The sequence below is a fragment of the Typopeltis vanoorti genome, chromosome 3 (genome assembly GCF_054136105.1).
Source record: "Typopeltis vanoorti isolate ZY-2024b chromosome 3, IOZ_Tvanoo_1.0, whole genome shotgun sequence".
In the NCBI taxonomy this organism is placed as follows: Eukaryota; Metazoa; Arthropoda; class Arachnida; order Uropygi; family Thelyphonidae; genus Typopeltis; species Typopeltis vanoorti.
This window is the reverse complement of record NC_143551.1, coordinates 89132265-89149014: the sequence shown is the minus strand read 5'-3', so window position 1 is coordinate 89149014 and position 16750 is coordinate 89132265. Positions and strand designations below refer to the sequence as shown.

The 16750-nt window shown below is 34.8% G+C and overlaps 1 protein-coding gene across 1 annotated transcript in view; it reads right to left on the bottom strand.

Annotated features, from left to right (window-relative positions):
• PQBP1 (poly-glutamine tract binding protein 1) overlaps positions 1-16750 on the bottom strand; it is a 98299-nt gene that overhangs the window by 62203 nt on the left and 19346 nt on the right. Inside the window, exon 3 of the mRNA XM_090390717.1 lies at positions 15781-15881. Coding sequence (XP_090246843.1) covers positions 15781-15881 — 101 coding nt within the window. The remainder of the gene's footprint in view (positions 1-15780; positions 15882-16750) is intronic.

Below are 16750 nucleotides of genomic sequence, written 5' to 3'. Positions count from 1 at the left end.
TGTGACTAGTGGTGTGCCGCAGGACTCTGTTCTTGGACTACTACTTTTCAATTTGTTCATCAATGATATAGGAAAGGATCTGAGAGGAAGTGTTCACTTGTTTGCTGATGATGCAAAGTTGGGTAGAGCAATTGTGAGTGCACAGGATGTCAAAATTTTACAGGATGATTTGGAAGACTGGGATAGGGAAAATGGATGTCAATTTAATGTGGCAAAGTGTAAGGTTATGCATTTTGGGGTGAAAAGAATAGCAGCAGTATATCACATTGGTGGAATCGTACTCCAGGAGATTGATGAGGCCAGGGATTTGGGAGTGTTGGTGGATAGGGAATTGAAGTTTAGGGGGGCACATTGCAAAAGTGGCTAAATCAGCTCATCAAATCACTTGGCTTCTGAAAAATACTTTAAAAAGCAGAGACAAACAAGTTATTGTTCCTCTGTATCGAGCCTTGATAAGACCCCATCTAGACTACTGTGCCCAGATATGGGTGCCAGGGTTTCTTCTTGATGGGGAGGAGGTGGAGAGGATCCAGAGACGAGTGACCAAGATGATAGCAGGTCTGTGGAATGAACCTTATGAGAACAGGTTGAAGATTTGTGGGTTGCAAAAATTGGTCGATAGGTAGAAAAGGGGTGATATGATTGAGACATTCAAATTACTGAAGGGTTTCTATAAGATTAATCCAGAAGATATTTTTGAGAATAGGACTGGTGGTGGGAGGAATAGGGGCCATACATTGAAGCTGGGAAAGAATGTGGTTAGCAGGGATGTTAGAGCTAGGTTTTTTACTTGGAGAGTGGTGAATGAGTGGAATAAGCTGCCAGAGTCTGTTGTGGGTGCTACACCCATGAATAAGTTCAAGGCGAGGTATGATAGATACTGTGTGAATGTTGAATAGTTGTTCTTGACATTATGTTAGGGCCTCCCTCGATGAGTCTGTGGACTCCTTGGAGTTGCCCGGAATAATAATAATAATAATAATAATATTACAAAGATTATTTACATAATCATACTAGCCTGTTGTCTGCACAGTTAGCCTAGTGGCTATATGCACTTTGCAACCATATGCCTGGAGAAGGAGTATCCTAGGTTCGATTTCCATTGACGACGTGAGGAGCTTAAGGATCTTCCTCAGCCATAGCCAAGTTAGCCGGTCTTGGGCGTGGACAACAGGGTTTTTTCATCCCGCAAGCTGACAAACCGGCCCTGTGAACACACATGCTACAGTCATAAGATATAGCACAGCAAGGAAGGCAACAGCAAACTACTTTGCTCATAATCATTTCCCTAGTATGGTATCATATAGCTACCCCCCCCCCACACACACACACGAGAAAATAGAATAGAATAGAACTGGCCTGTCTGGCCAAGTGGTTAGCACACCTGCTCTCGAGCCAGTAGGCTTGAGTATATGAATATAAAAGCATATGCAATTGTAAGAAAACTAATACAAACAGTATTAGATAAGTAATACCATATGCATCATAATCAGCATTGAATAAGTAATATCATATGCATCATACACAGTCTGTACTATGGGACATGGATGTTTGTGATTGTCTTTTAAGGTGGGGGATGAATTTCATTGCCTGGTGTCATGATTACCCTCTCACTTATCAGGGACTTGAAAAAATTCCATTTTTGGTCTCTAGAGGAAGGTTTCTGGATGAGGGAAAAATGAATAAGATACATAAAATCATAAAAATTAATAAAAACAAAAAATCCTAAGCACTCACCCATGGCACTAATGTATTATAGGTTTACAACCTTTCATGAGTGAGAGTCGCATAAAAAAAAATACACACACACATGTATAAAAATCCACTTGCCACAGGTGAGTTATCGGAGACAAGTAGCAAGTGAGTTTTCTAACTTGTTTTCATTCAAAATATATTATTTTCTTTGCATTATTTACACTTTTTTTGTGTGTTTCATTTTAAAATATCTTCTCATTCATCATCAGGTTATTTCTTTCCATGTGTCTGTCAACAAATTTATTAAAGATTTATTTTTTCCCAGAGAGTTGGAAACAAAACTTCTGTATCTGAAATTCTTAATTTGAACACTACAGTGTTCCGTTTTTAAAAACCACGAAAACACTTGCAATTTTAATTGCCAGTTTTCTCTAAAAGTCATAACATAAGCAAATCATCTTTACTTTCTAATATGAAAGACTATGAAAAAATTAACAGTCGTTAAAGACAACCTCCCATAATTTCTTTCCCTAACAGTTGTTCCGTTGTCATAAAACGATATTCTGCTACTGTAAATACCTGCAATCAATTTCCAAAATCCCTTTCTTACACAGCAATATTACAGTGTTCTTTTTATTCCACTCATGCTCCAGCACATCCCAGTTACGTAGTTTTACTTGCATACAGTAACTGTCACACACTTGAAGTATACAAGAAAACAAGTTTTTCATATCAAGAATGCATTAAATTAAATTACAGTTATTTCAGATAAATACACTTTATAATTAAATCAGTGAATTAATTTAGTTCAATATTAACCTTACAAGTATATAATTAAGTATGATATGTGTAATAGACCAAGGTTTCCCAAACTTTTTTTCTGTGGCCCAGTTACTTTAATACTTCATCTTCGTGACCCACTAAAATTTTTATGGCCAATAGGTAAAATAAAAAAGATTTGAATGTCCATAGAGTTTTCATTTATTATTATTATAATAAAGAAGCATTTACTCTTACAAAAATATAAAGAAATTAAACTAAAGCCAAGTAATTTATTAATGAGAAGTGTGATGCTGTTGTTTGTTAAACAGAAACTTCAGGTTTGAAGGAAAAGATAACTTTATTCTTAAATCCGGTTTGACTTCCATTTGGTTCTATATTTATTTTTTAGAAAAACCAGTGTTGAAAAGCCTATTTCACACTTACAGGTTGTGACAAAAGGCATTAGAAATTTTACCGCTTTTTCTGATAAAACTGGGTACTCCTGATGTCAAGATAGCCAAAAATCCATCAGTGGTATTGTATCACTCAACAGTTCAATTATAGATTTAATATCTGAATTCGGCAATTCTGTTTCAGATTCTGCATTCACTGTAAAAGGGTTCCTTATCCATGCTTTGTTGCTGTGATTGGGAGAAATATTCCTTCAGACTTGCCTGCAGTCCTAGTATATGTTCCTTGATAACAGCTGAAATCTTATCTGGTGTGGAACTCATATTATACTCTTTTTGTAATTCTGTTAGCTTTGTAAAAGATTTGTAATTCCTTGCTTCCACACGATGGGACCACAAATTGAGTTTCTTTGTTGCAGCTTCTATCTTCTCTTGCACTTTAAATACAGTTACATTGCTACCGTGTAATGTCAGATTTAAATTATTCAAAAAATCAAAAATGTCACAAAGGTGGGCAACCTTGATTAACCAATTGACATCATGAAAACTGTCTTTGAATTCCAATATTACATCCCTAGCCATTGGGGGATGTTGGTCTAAGAAAATTAAAACTTCACCCTTCATTTTAATAAGTCTTCTTAAAATATTCCCTCTTGACAGTCATCGCACCTCGCAGTGTAAAAGAAGATGTTCATGTTCACTCCCCATTTCTTTGCACAACGCAGAGGATATTCTTGAATTCAATGGATGACATTTTATAAAGTTTATAAATTATACACACTCTTGCATAGTTGCATTTAAAAGCAATGGCATTCTTTTGACAGCCAATGCTTCTCTGTGAATGCTGCAATGCACTCATATACAGTCTGGTGACTTTGATCTTCAGAAAAAGTCCAGTATGTGCACCTGCCATTGCATGGGCTCCATTGCTACTCATTCTCACACATTTCTTCCATTCAATGTCCTTTTCATTGATGTAATTTGAAATCAAATTAAAAATTTCTTCAGCTGTTGTACTTGTTGTCAGAAGTTTACAAAAAAAGAAATTCTATGCGAGTTGTATTGTCACAATCATATCTCACAAAACACATTAAATTGGCATTGTCCGATATGTCTATACTTTCATCAACTTGCAAGAAAAAAAACTGCACTCTTTTAAGTGACCTACAACAGTTTCTTCAATATTATCTGCCATCTCCATGATTCTACACTTCATTGTGTTATTTGATAACGTCAGCACATTTACTTGGTTCTTCTGTTTTTTATCACATATTCGAGATGCTAACATTTTCATTGCTGGAACTATTAATTTCTTGGAAACTGTGTGAGGATAACCAGTTTCAGCAATTAATTTTGATATTTCATAAGAAGCCATTACAAGGTTTTCAGACTGAGCTTCCTGAGAAAAATTCAAAGACATAGTCTTCTTGGTAGCTGATAGTTCTCTCTTTTTATTTATAAAGAAATCTATTGGCTTATTACTGTAGTTCAGATGTTTCAATTCCAAATGTCGCTTTAACTTTGAAGGTCTCATGGACTCGTTTGAAAGTGTCGCACAACAAATAACACATAATGGTTTGTCATCAATAACGTTGATGAAACCGAATTGTATGTAACCCTCAGAATACTGTTGGTCCAGTACATCTTCTCCTTTTTTGTAAGAGTAGTAGACAACACATCATGCAGCCGTTTGTTAGTGCTGTTCTCAGAACTCGTGCCTGGGCTGCACGTCACTTGATTGTTCACTGGTGCTAATCGAAGAGTTTGTAACCAGCACATTGTTTGTTTGTTTGTTGTTTTATTACCCATTTATCCATCGTTAAATGGGTAATGGCAAGCGAGATGAAGAAAGACCGAAATAAATTATTTAGAAACAATTATAATAATTACAGTTGTTCAGCCGAATCCACTGGGAAAGGTACAAGTAATCAGTAAATATAAAAAAAATATGCTCTCCCTCTCTCTCTATGCTTATCTCAAACTGAACAAGCAGAGTGAGTACATGGCAGGCGAGTTAAACAAATGCCAGACTGTCAAATGATTCAGCTCGTGGCACGTTGCCGCTGCACAATCTCACCATTAGTTGAGCTACTTTACTGCGAACAAAGAGACTGTGAAATGCCAACGCGGAGATGGACGGAGTGCATTTTTCATCTCTATTAATTAAATTATTTATTCATTAGTCCCAATTAAATGCTATTTACTTGTATTTTAGAGTTGCATGAAAAAAAAAGAAAACCCAAAAGCGAAACACCTAGGTTTTCAAGAGTTATTTTAGGCGACTTAGCATTTAGCTTTCATGACTTGGTGCCCGGGTCGTGAACCACCATTTGGGAAATGCTGAAATAGACAATTATTAAAAAAAAAATGTATTTTTCTCACAATATAATTTCATTAATAAAATAAACTGGTAATTATAAACAAAAATTAAAATTGGCACAATTTAATTAAATACCATAGTACATTTTTATATACCTTCTTCCAAAGCCTTTATCCCTTAAGTAGGTGCACAATCATAATACAGTACTGCCCTTATTTTCAGAGCTCGCAACATGAATTAGCTTAGTATAATTAAATGTAATTAATGCTGTTGCTTAAACATACCAGGTAACCAAAAAAATTATGTGCAGTTTTTCATAATAAAAATTAAACAATTACAAAAATTTTTGTAAAATGTTTTATTCATTTAAATAAGCACCTTCACAATCTATAACTCTTTCCCAACAAGATACAAGTTTGTAAATTTCACTTTTATAAAACGTTTTGTCTTTAGAAGTAATAAACCTAGCAACTCCACTTCAATCTCTGTTTTATTGCAGAACTGTCTATTTTGCATGTAATTGCCTAGTGCCAATAAAAGGTGATAATCACTTGGAGAAATGTCAGGAGAATATGGAAGATGAGAGAGTATCTTCCATCCTAAAGCACAAATCTACTCAGAGGTAAGCTTTGCAGTGAGGTTTTGCATTGTTCTGTAAGAGTAGCACTTTCTTCCAATTAACTAGTCCTCGCTGTTTCTGAAGTAACGCATCCTGGACGTGCTCGAGTAGACCCCAGCTGTGATTGTTTGGCTTGCAGCAAGAACCTTATAGTGGGCAATACCAGCTCCAGTCCACCACACACAAAGTATAGTCTTCTAGAGATAAAGCAGTGCCTTTGTAATGTGCAGTACTGGAACATTTGATAACAACCAATAAATTTGTTTCCTGTTAGAGTACAAAATCCATTTTTCATCACAAGTGAGCAAATAATCCAAAAATGGCTCATTTTTATGAACATGAAAGAAGTGAAGAACAAATTGATAGCCTCTGAAGTTTATTGTCATCTGATAATGCATGTGGGACCCATTTGCTTAGCTTCCATGATTTTTCCAGTTGATGCAAGTGTAAACAAATTGCTTTACCACTTGTGTTAAAAACATTTGTGAAAATAAATTATATATTTAGTTTAATCCTTTATCCAAGTGTAAGCAAACAAAGTTTGCGCTTTAAGTATCTTCAGGACTGGGGCAACTCGTATCAAAGGTGGACAAAGCTTCACATCACTTGCATTAGTATCCCATAATGCAAAGCACATCTCCTTGTGGACATGTATAATACTATGCATTATGGGAGGGGTCATTACCCAGACCAGTTTCGAGTTTTATTGAGGTCTCTTCAGTGGGAGACAGACCCCAGAGGTAATATACCAAGGTCGAAGCAATGCAGAAGTCATATTTACCTATACGAGTTGCCAAAAGATGTCCCACCTTATTATTAAATTACTCTGGATTAGAGAAAGACTGAAGTTTTTTTCTACTTGGTTAGACTATAAATTATATATTTAGTTTAATCCTTTATCCAAGTGTATAAAGGATTAAACTAAATATATAATTTATAGTCTAACCAAGTAGAAAAAACCTCCAACATTTTGAAAGTTCTCAACATATTAATCTTGAATTATTTTCAACAGAAGCACACGATTCTTCATTATCAATAATGGAGGGTCTCCCTGAACATTGTGCATCTTCAAGTGATTCATCACCAGAAACACAGCTTGAATTAACCAGGTTCAATTGACATTTTAAAAGGTTTCAAATTCACAGAAAAAGAATACATACCAAGTTATAGTGCACTAATTGACTGACAGTGCAGTTTTTTCTGTGCCTTATGACGCACAGAAAAAACTGCACTCTGCAAACCACCACAAAATAAAACAAGTCATTACAGCAAACTCTACTGAAAACCGCATGAACTTTTTTGGTTACTTGATACAATTAACTTGCAAAGACTAGATCATGTGACTGAATGCATCATGAAAAGTGAGTCTGGCTTGGACAAGTTTTTTGTGGCTAGTAGATTTAAGTGATATTTCTGGAGTCCTACATATATATAAAACATTGAAAAAACTTTACAAATAAATTCCTGGCTAACACAGATTCAAGTTATGCAGATTCATAGATACACAGTTGCTGTACTTTGACTTAGGGCAGCAACATCCTCTATCAAGAACCACTTTCATAACAGATTACTTTCCTAGTAAGCTGATGCACAGCTCATGTCATTATCACCATTTTGATTATTTCTAATGCAAGCTGTGTCTTGTTAGTGAACCTACATAGTACTTATTAAAAACAAAATATAAACCCTAAATGTCTGAGAAACATTAAAGTAATGAGAATAAATACATATATTCACAATGGTAAGAAGAACCGCATTATAACTATGGACACTGAAATAGATATTATTAAGCAAAATGAAAAAGCAATAACTTCATAAACATTAACCGTTATAAGATAGTGTTTGCATTATGCAGCACAACTTTCAGCCAATGCAATTCATGATCACTTCCGAGAAAAGCAACATATTAATAGATGAAAAAATGATTGACGACATGCAACAAGTCTTCAATCAAAGTCTTATGCTTATAGAAAACTCAAGATGCTATTACATGCTATAAATTGTAAGTTTAAGTTTTCCCACTTGGTTATACTATAAATTAAAGATACCAAGAAATTATATTCTTTATTTAATCCTTTATCCAAGTGTAAGCAAACAAGTTCGCACCTTAACTATTTTTGGGACTGGGGCAACTTGTATAAAGAAGCTAATGACTTCACATCGCTTGCCTTAGTATCCCATAATGCAAAGCACATCTCCTTGCAGATTGTATAATGCTATGCATTATGGGAAGGGTCACTACCCAGACCAGTTCTGACCTTTATTAAAGTCTCATCAGTGGGAGCCAGACCCAGAGGTGGTACTACGGTTGAAGTAATGCAGAAGTCACTTTAATTTATAGTATAATCAAGTGGAAAAAATTACAACTATCTCTAAACCAGAGTATTTTAATAATAAGGTGTGACACCTTTTGGCTACTTGTATATGAAAATATGACTTCTGCATTACTTCAACCTCAGTATCACCTCTGGGTCTGGCTCCCACTATGAGACCTCAATAAAGGTCAAACTGGTCTGGATAGTGACCCTTTCCATAATGCACAGCATTATACATGTCTGCAAAGAGATGTGTTTTGCATTATGGAATACTAAGGCAAGTGATGTGAAGTCATTAGCTTCTTTATACGAGTTGCCCCAGTCCTGAAAATAGTTCAGGTGTAAACTTATTTGCTTACACTTGGATAAAAGATTAAACCAAGAATATAATTTCTTGGTATGTTTAATTTTTTGCTATAAACTGATTTATGAATAAAAGAAAAAAAGAACTGTGGTAGTACAAACTGTATGTAATGCATATAGTATTACATATTCATAATGAATATGTAATACTGTTTATATTAGTTTTCTAACAATGACATATGTTTTTAATAAGATATCAAGTAGATTTTCATTTTCTCACAGTTTTCTTTTCATAAGCATAACCTGCTTAATTATCCTTTTAAACAAACATGTCAAAAATGAATCATGTTTAAGTACCATTCTACTTATGCAGAAATATTCAGAACGAATTAATCACAATGTCGAGGCCCTTGCTACATTTTAGATCATATTAATTTATTAGCATGGCTCTTTAGCATTATCTTTTTTTGAATATAATGAGCTTACCTCATCAGTTAATCATATTAGCATATATTCTCTATTTAAAAATTAAACAGAGAATATATGCTAATATAATCGGATAATTTTTAATGTTTTTTTTTTCCTTCTTTACACTATGAACTTTTACTAAATTTAACAACTCAGTAACCATGAACACACTTTAATGCCATTGTTTCTAAAGTAGATTATAATTACTAACAAAAAGTGTTTAGGGTCTCCAATAAACAGAGTGGTGGTCTCACACAGGGCAGTGAAATTCTTCTCCCACCTAAAAATATTCATAGATCTCCATACCCACAGCAGAATTCAAACCTACAATCTATTACTTGGACAGTAGAGATGCTATCCACTCAGTCAACTAGGCTGGCAGTTGTTTGTAGACCAACACAAGGAAACATGAAGCAATAAATCTGTTTCAGTAATGTGGTAAAATGCAGTGGGTACACCTTTTTTCCTTTTCTTTTTAATGCAAATTCTACAAAAAGTTGTAAATCTGTATTAGTACCATGGATGGGATAAAGATTAGATAATCTAGAAACCCTAATCCAGAAACCAAATATGAAACTTTTTCAAACCCCTTCAAAACCACAAATAATTAGGATGGTGGTTTCATGCAGTTTGATGAAATTCATCTACTATCTAAAGGCATTCACATACATCCAAACTTAGCAAAACTGCAGTCTATTGGAGAGCTGTTATTTTAGTTACTTTAGAATCATGGACAAACCAACTGAGATGATTATGCCCATATAACATGCCTGTTAATCCACATGCAATCTTCTGGCCAAGTGCATAGTAGAAATGTTATGCACTAAACTAACCAAGTCTGGTAGAGTAAAGATTAAAGGTGATATCTGGATTTATAACTGATCACTATATTCTGGTTAAAAAAGAAAAAAGCATTTAAGTAGATAAAATATTAAGGGAAGAAATCCTTATAGATAACAGATTACCAAATTTTAACATTTATGGCATCAAGAAAAATGTCAGAATAAAATGCTCTGTTAAATTTCCAGAATGTGACAACTGAATGTTTCATGTACGTAATTTTGAATACACAAGCTCTTTCTCGGGGGAGAAAAAAATTACAATGTTAAAAAAGTGAATATATACAATTATTATTGCACCCCTCCATGGAGTCAGCAGACTCATTGTGGGAGGTTCATTCAATTGACGACATATTTATCATACTGAATCCTAAAATCCTTAATACTCCATGCATTAACAACATATTCCAGCAATGCATTCCATTCACTGACAATTCTCCATGTAAAAAATCTACTTCTCACACTCCTCTTCACCACACTCTTACATAGCCTCCACAGATGGCCTCTGGTTCTTCTCCTCTTTTTATAATTCCCTCTGGATTAATCTACAAAATCCCTCACTAACTTAAATGTCTCTATCATATCACCTCTTTTCTTCCTATCCATCAAACTTTGCAATCGACATTTTGTCAACCTGTCTCCATAGTCCAGCATTCCAGAGTCCTGATATTGTTTTAGTCACTCTCTTCTTTGGACCATCTCCAATAATTCTACATTACATTGAAATCCAGGTGACCAAATGCGAACACCTCCTTATACCTACATAGAGTACTTATTAATATAGTAGCATTACAATGTGCAGTCTACTGTCAATCATCACTCTCAAATCTCATCCACTTTCTGCAGTACAGCACTGTCAATATAATACACAGCCTTTTATTTCTACACTCCAAAATGCAACATCATGCACTTATTAATATTAAAACTACAACCCCACTCCTTTTTCCAAGTCAAAAGTCTATTCAAATCTTCCTGAAGGGAATTAATATCACCAGTGCTATTTATAATTCTTCCCAACTTTGCATCATATCAGCAAACAACTGAAAATCCCCAGTCAGTCCACATGATATATCATTTACAAACAAGTTAAAGAGCAAGGGCCCAAGAACAGAACCCTGGGAAACACCATTGGTTACCCTCTTTTTGAAACACTGCTCCATCATACACAACTTGCTGGTATCATTCAGAGAACCAATATACTATTTATTCCCATTCTCTGCAGCATGTACACCAATTTAATCTATCAAATGCTTTTGCAAAGTCCAAGAATATCACTGTACATGATTCTCCCTTATCTAATATGCTCATTACCTTATTATTATTATGTGACATCCCCCAGGGAGTCCAAAGACTCATTGAGGGAGAGTGTGCCAAGCATCGAACGATTGGTTTCCCTTAACTACTAACCTTAAAATCCAAGTAAATTGCTAAAACAAGACCTACCCTTTATTTACAAATCCATGCTGATCATCACAAAGAATGCCATGTCCATCAACCCAATCGTGTATTCTATTCCTAACCTTAACTACAACTGCAATTATACGGACTTATCTATAATTGGAAACTTCTGTCCTAAAACCATGCTTGTGGAGTGGTGCTATTTTGCCTTCTTTCCACTCTTTAGGAATCATATCCACTGCAAGACTTTCATTAAACACCGCATCATTTACACCAGTATGATATTACAGGTGTAAATGATGTGGTGCAATATATAGAAGGGAGGCAAATATTAAGAAAATTGGAAGTGAAAGAATCAGTGGTGTATCAGGTGTTGGTTGAGTTAGATGTTAATAAGGTTGTGGGAATGGATGACATATCACCATGTATTACTAAGGAATGTTCAGAACAGTTAGCTATGCCAATAAAGTACTAGTTCAATAATTCCACAATATCCTCTCTTGCTTGCCATATAGAGGAAAGACTCCATGTTAGAGGTTTAATGGAATATTTACAGCACTATGAAAGGATTAAAAACTACTTTTAATGCTTCCAATATTTCATCTCAGTCACTAAGACATCTTCAGGGATCACATTTGTCAAAACAACTGGCAAACTATTTTCAAACTCTCTCTTACTCCCCCACCCCTCACTGGACTTACCACATCCTATATAAAAAACTTGACCTATTTTAAAACCATAATTGAAAATAGTAATTGATTATTATGGGAGATTTTAATGCAAAGATCGGTCAGTACTCTGAAGATAAAGCAGTAGTAATAGGAAAATTTGGTCATGGAGAGATGAATGAGAAAGGAGAGGACTTGATTAATTTTTGCAAAATAAATCAACTTTTAATCACAAATACCTTATTCTACCACAGGCCACGACACAAATACACCTGGACATCACCAAACAATGAAATCAAAAACTGTATAGACTATATAATTGTTAATAAGAAGAAATGGAAACATTCCTTCCAAAATTTCAAAACATTAAAAAAAGAATGACATGGATACAGACCATGAACTACTATTAGCCAAACTAAAAATCAGTTTCAAAAGTAAGACAAACCACCAAAAACAAAAGAAGATAGACATCTCAAAACTCAATGATAGCTTGACTAGATCTAACTATCAGAGAACATTGAAAGAAAAATTAAATAATCTTGCTTTAGATACAGTCTCAGTCTTAGAAAAAAGGTAATGAAATTATTAAAGAAACAGCAATAAAACCTAGGCTACCAGACAAGAGTAAATAAAGATTGGTTTACACCAGATTGTGGACTTATGGAAGAGAAAAAGAATATCCAAAACTAACCTCTCAAAAGAAGATAATGAAGAAAATAGAATATTATACAAACGTTTGAAAAAAGAAATAAACAAAAAAAATGCAAATTAGCAAAAATCACATATTTAGAAGAAAAAGCAGAATGTATGAAGAAGCATACAAAATACAGGTCTCCAAGACCATTTATGAAATAGTTAAAGAGATAACTAGAACATACCCAACCCACTTTCAATACTGCAAAAAGATGGAACCACAGCAGTGAAACAATAAAAGAAATCTGGACTAATCATTTTAAAGGAACATTTGCAGCTGAAGAAAACATAGATCAAGATGCCTTCAACCCAGAAGAAACTTCTGACACAAAAGACATCCTAAATGAAGAAAGAAACACATAGAGCAATCAAACAAATGAAAAATGATAAAGCACCAGGCATAGACAACATTCAAAAAGAACTAGAAAAAAAGAGAAAAAGCATAATAAATTACCTAAGGAAATTGTTCAACAAAATACTAAAGAAAGGAAATTTACCAAACGAATTGGGAACAGGTCAGATCATACCCATCCACAAAAAATGAAATATCAGATCCTGCACTAACTATAGACCTATCACCCTTCTAACCACTGCTATAAAATATTCATCAGAATTCTTCAAAACAGAGTTAAAAATTCCTATGCAGAACAGATAGAAGAAAAGAAAATGGGATTTAGAAATAGCAGAAGCACAATAGATGCAATTTTCATATTAAACAGATTAGAAGATCTTATGAGAGACAAAAATAAAAAAAAAACTACAGCTGTTTTATCGATTTCAAAAAAGGTTTTGACTAATAAAGAGAAAAAAAATTATTAAAATTCTAGAAAACAGACAACAAATACCTATTAAATTGTATCAGGAATTACTAAAGGAGTTACGCAAGCTGTCCATTGTTACTATATTTATCCAACCTGTACCTAAAAGGTAGTAGACGAAGGACTAGAGATGTGTGAAGGCATAACTGTAAATGGAGGAAATATAACACATTTAAAGTATGCTGACAACATAGTTATCACTACAGACAGCCAAGAAAAATTAGAAAATATCCTGACCAAGCTGTATCAAGTAACAAATATGATATGAAAATCAATTTTAATAAAACAAAACTAATGGTAATAGGCAGAAAAAGGGAAGCAATCCAAATGAAAATAGGCAGCAATAATATAGAACAAATAAAGCACAATTCAATTACCTAGGATCAGTAGGAAGAAAACCATCATGTTCAGCCATAGTAAATTTAAAAAGGAAAGACTGTTTTTAGAATCTGCAGTGGCACTCAGAAATCAACTTAAATAAATATGGTTGCATAAAACTTCCCAAAATTTGGGAAACAATAATCGTCAGAGGTCCCACTTTATATCCTAGGTCGTCTACAAATCCCATAGCAAGTGCACCACCTAGATAGGACTTTAGAGTCACCCACATGTTTCATTTAGTATTGTGTTGTTTTTGTGTGTGTATATTACAAGTTATTTGTAATCCCTGAAGAAATCTCAGTGACTGAGAAGAAATATTGAAAGCATTAAAATTAGTTTTTAATCCTTTCCTAGTGCTGTAAATATTCCATTAAACCTCAAACATGATGTCCTTCCAGCACTTAAGCTTTACATAAGGAAAAACTCTCTTGAATTAACCTTGGCCTGACCAGAAGATCTCCTCTCATATTGCACCTTTTCTTTCTTTACCATGCTCATCAACTTCCTAGCTTGCACTTTATACTCTTCATGGATCCAATCACCACCAACTGTCTTGCACCTCCTTCATAGCATTTTCTTTTCCAACACAACTTGCTTGATTTCCTGTTCATCTATTTCACTTCTACTCTATTTACTCACTTAACCCCTTGGTATGTAGTTATACATTGCTTGTGTCAGATATTGTCTTATGAATGTCCATGCACTATCAACATCTTTTCTGCTCAGCTCACCTACCCAATGTACTGATGCTAATTGACTACAGAGCTTCCCATAATCACCCACTTTATACTTCCACATACAGGGTGTTCGGGATAAATTTGACATATTTATAATTAATTATATTTTTCCGTAAGTTACATGTATTAACACACACTTCTCTTCATTTAAAAGTTTGGACCCTTCTTCATTCATATACAAGATGTCAGAAAGGATGGATAGCTGGAACCCACCTGAATCATGGAAGAGAATAACTTGTATCATGATGATTCGTGCCCGCCATCAAAATAAGGATATTACGACTGCTGCCCAATGCTCCCTGAATACAGTAAAAACAATCAGGCATGAACTAGAGACTTGCAATGGTGACTACGAGGATGTAGCAAGAAGAAAGATCCCTAGCAGACGATCTGATTGCGTTCGTACAGCAGAATTCCTCGCAAATCTGCAGGAACAGGTGTTGAAGAACCCTGGCATTGGAATTCGGGCTTTGTTCGTGGAGTTGCTAACTGTAGTCAAGCCCTGGATAACAAGGGTAGCCAATGGTAGGCCGTATGTATGGCAGCAGGATTCGGCCCCTTGCCACACCTCTGGGAAAAGTCAAAAATGGTTGTCTGAAAATTTCTACGACTTCACCAGTCCAAATGTTTGGCCTCCAAACTCCCCAGACCTTAACCCCATGGATTATTTTGTATGGGGCGCAGTTGAAAAAGACACCAATCGCACTTCCAGTAATACAAAAGCCCAGTTAATGGATAAAATTAAAACAGTTTTTGCGGCCCTTCCCAGGGAGACTGTAGCATCAGCTTGTTCGAGGTTCCGAAGCAGAACTGAAGCTGTGATCGATGCTAATGGTGGTTATTTTGAGTAAATCTTGTTGATAGTATTGTAATTAACTCTGCCTGTAATGTTTTTTTGTCAATTCATTAAATTTAATAGATACAAAGAAGATTTTCTTTTTCCTTACGAAACTGTCAAATTTATCCCGAACACCCTGTATATCCATTTTTGGAAATAATCTTTTCTTGTTTCACCACTTTGCAAACAAGTACCTCATGATCACTTTCACCAACTGAGCAGTGTTTATACCTCATTAACAACTAAATCTTGCTATCACCAAATACAAAACATTGAAGCCTCTAGTTGTTTCAGTCAAATGCTGCTTAAGATATTTATCTCTCAGAAATTCATGAGTACTTCATGAGTAATTATCAACTATTACTATTCAGTAGTCATGTTCATTAAACTTCTAGTGGTGAACTATAGAATTTAAATTCTCTGAACAGCTGGATAATTGGTTTCAGTTATTAGAGATTCTTATATATTAATTACAGGTGTTAATATACATATTCGATATGTAATATTTATACTTACAACGTAACTTTTCTGCTGGTAAAGAAACTCTTGCACGCGGATGACTGGGAGGGAGCCAAGACACTTCATCAGTAATGGTATTCCAGTAGTAATGTCTTCCTCTATAAGAAAGATTTATTTATATTCAGTTTAAAACTACTAAAAAATCCTTGCCAAAAATAAACCATTAATACTTCATTGTAGTACTGGTATGCTAAAGGAAATTCGCTACAGAAAACCTTCCACTAAAACAAATGAAGGAGAGTGATCATGCAGTGCTAACCTTTGAAGTTGCTAAGCATGTGAGATTTTCAATTAAAAAGGATGATATGCGGAACTATAAAAATTAGTGATAATGAGAAACACAGCATGTGGTCTGAACAGTGCCACCTTCCAGCATAAGAAATTGCTAGAGAAGAATGTCAAACAGTGCACAGAAAATAGTTAAGGAGTATTTAAAGAAAGCAGTATTCAACTGCATAACCAGGGTAAATCAGGTAGGCATTAAATGGATAAATAATATTATTAAACAGGATTTGCAAAAAATTCAGAAACAACAAGAAGAAAGTTCATCAACAAGCACATAAGCAGTACAATGCCCAAACAAGAAGGATGATTAGCATCGTGAGGATTGGAAAATCAGATTGCAAGAGGAAATTAGCAAAAGAACCACAGTTCTTTTGCTATGATTGATATATATATATATATATATATATATATTAACCCTGCACAAGAGGTCTCAAGACTACACACACACCACTTGGAAAGAAGTCAATGGACACCATAATGTGAGTAACAAACAGACATGGTACCCACCTTAATAAGATGTTGGACCTCCTTTCGCTGAACCATAAACAGGACCATACCATCACACGACCACCTCCAAATTTCACTGTTCAGATTGGAAACATTCCCCAAGCATCCACCACACCTGTCCATCTACTCGGTAGAGGGTGTAATGTGATTCTTCCAGGCTTCCATATCCCACTGG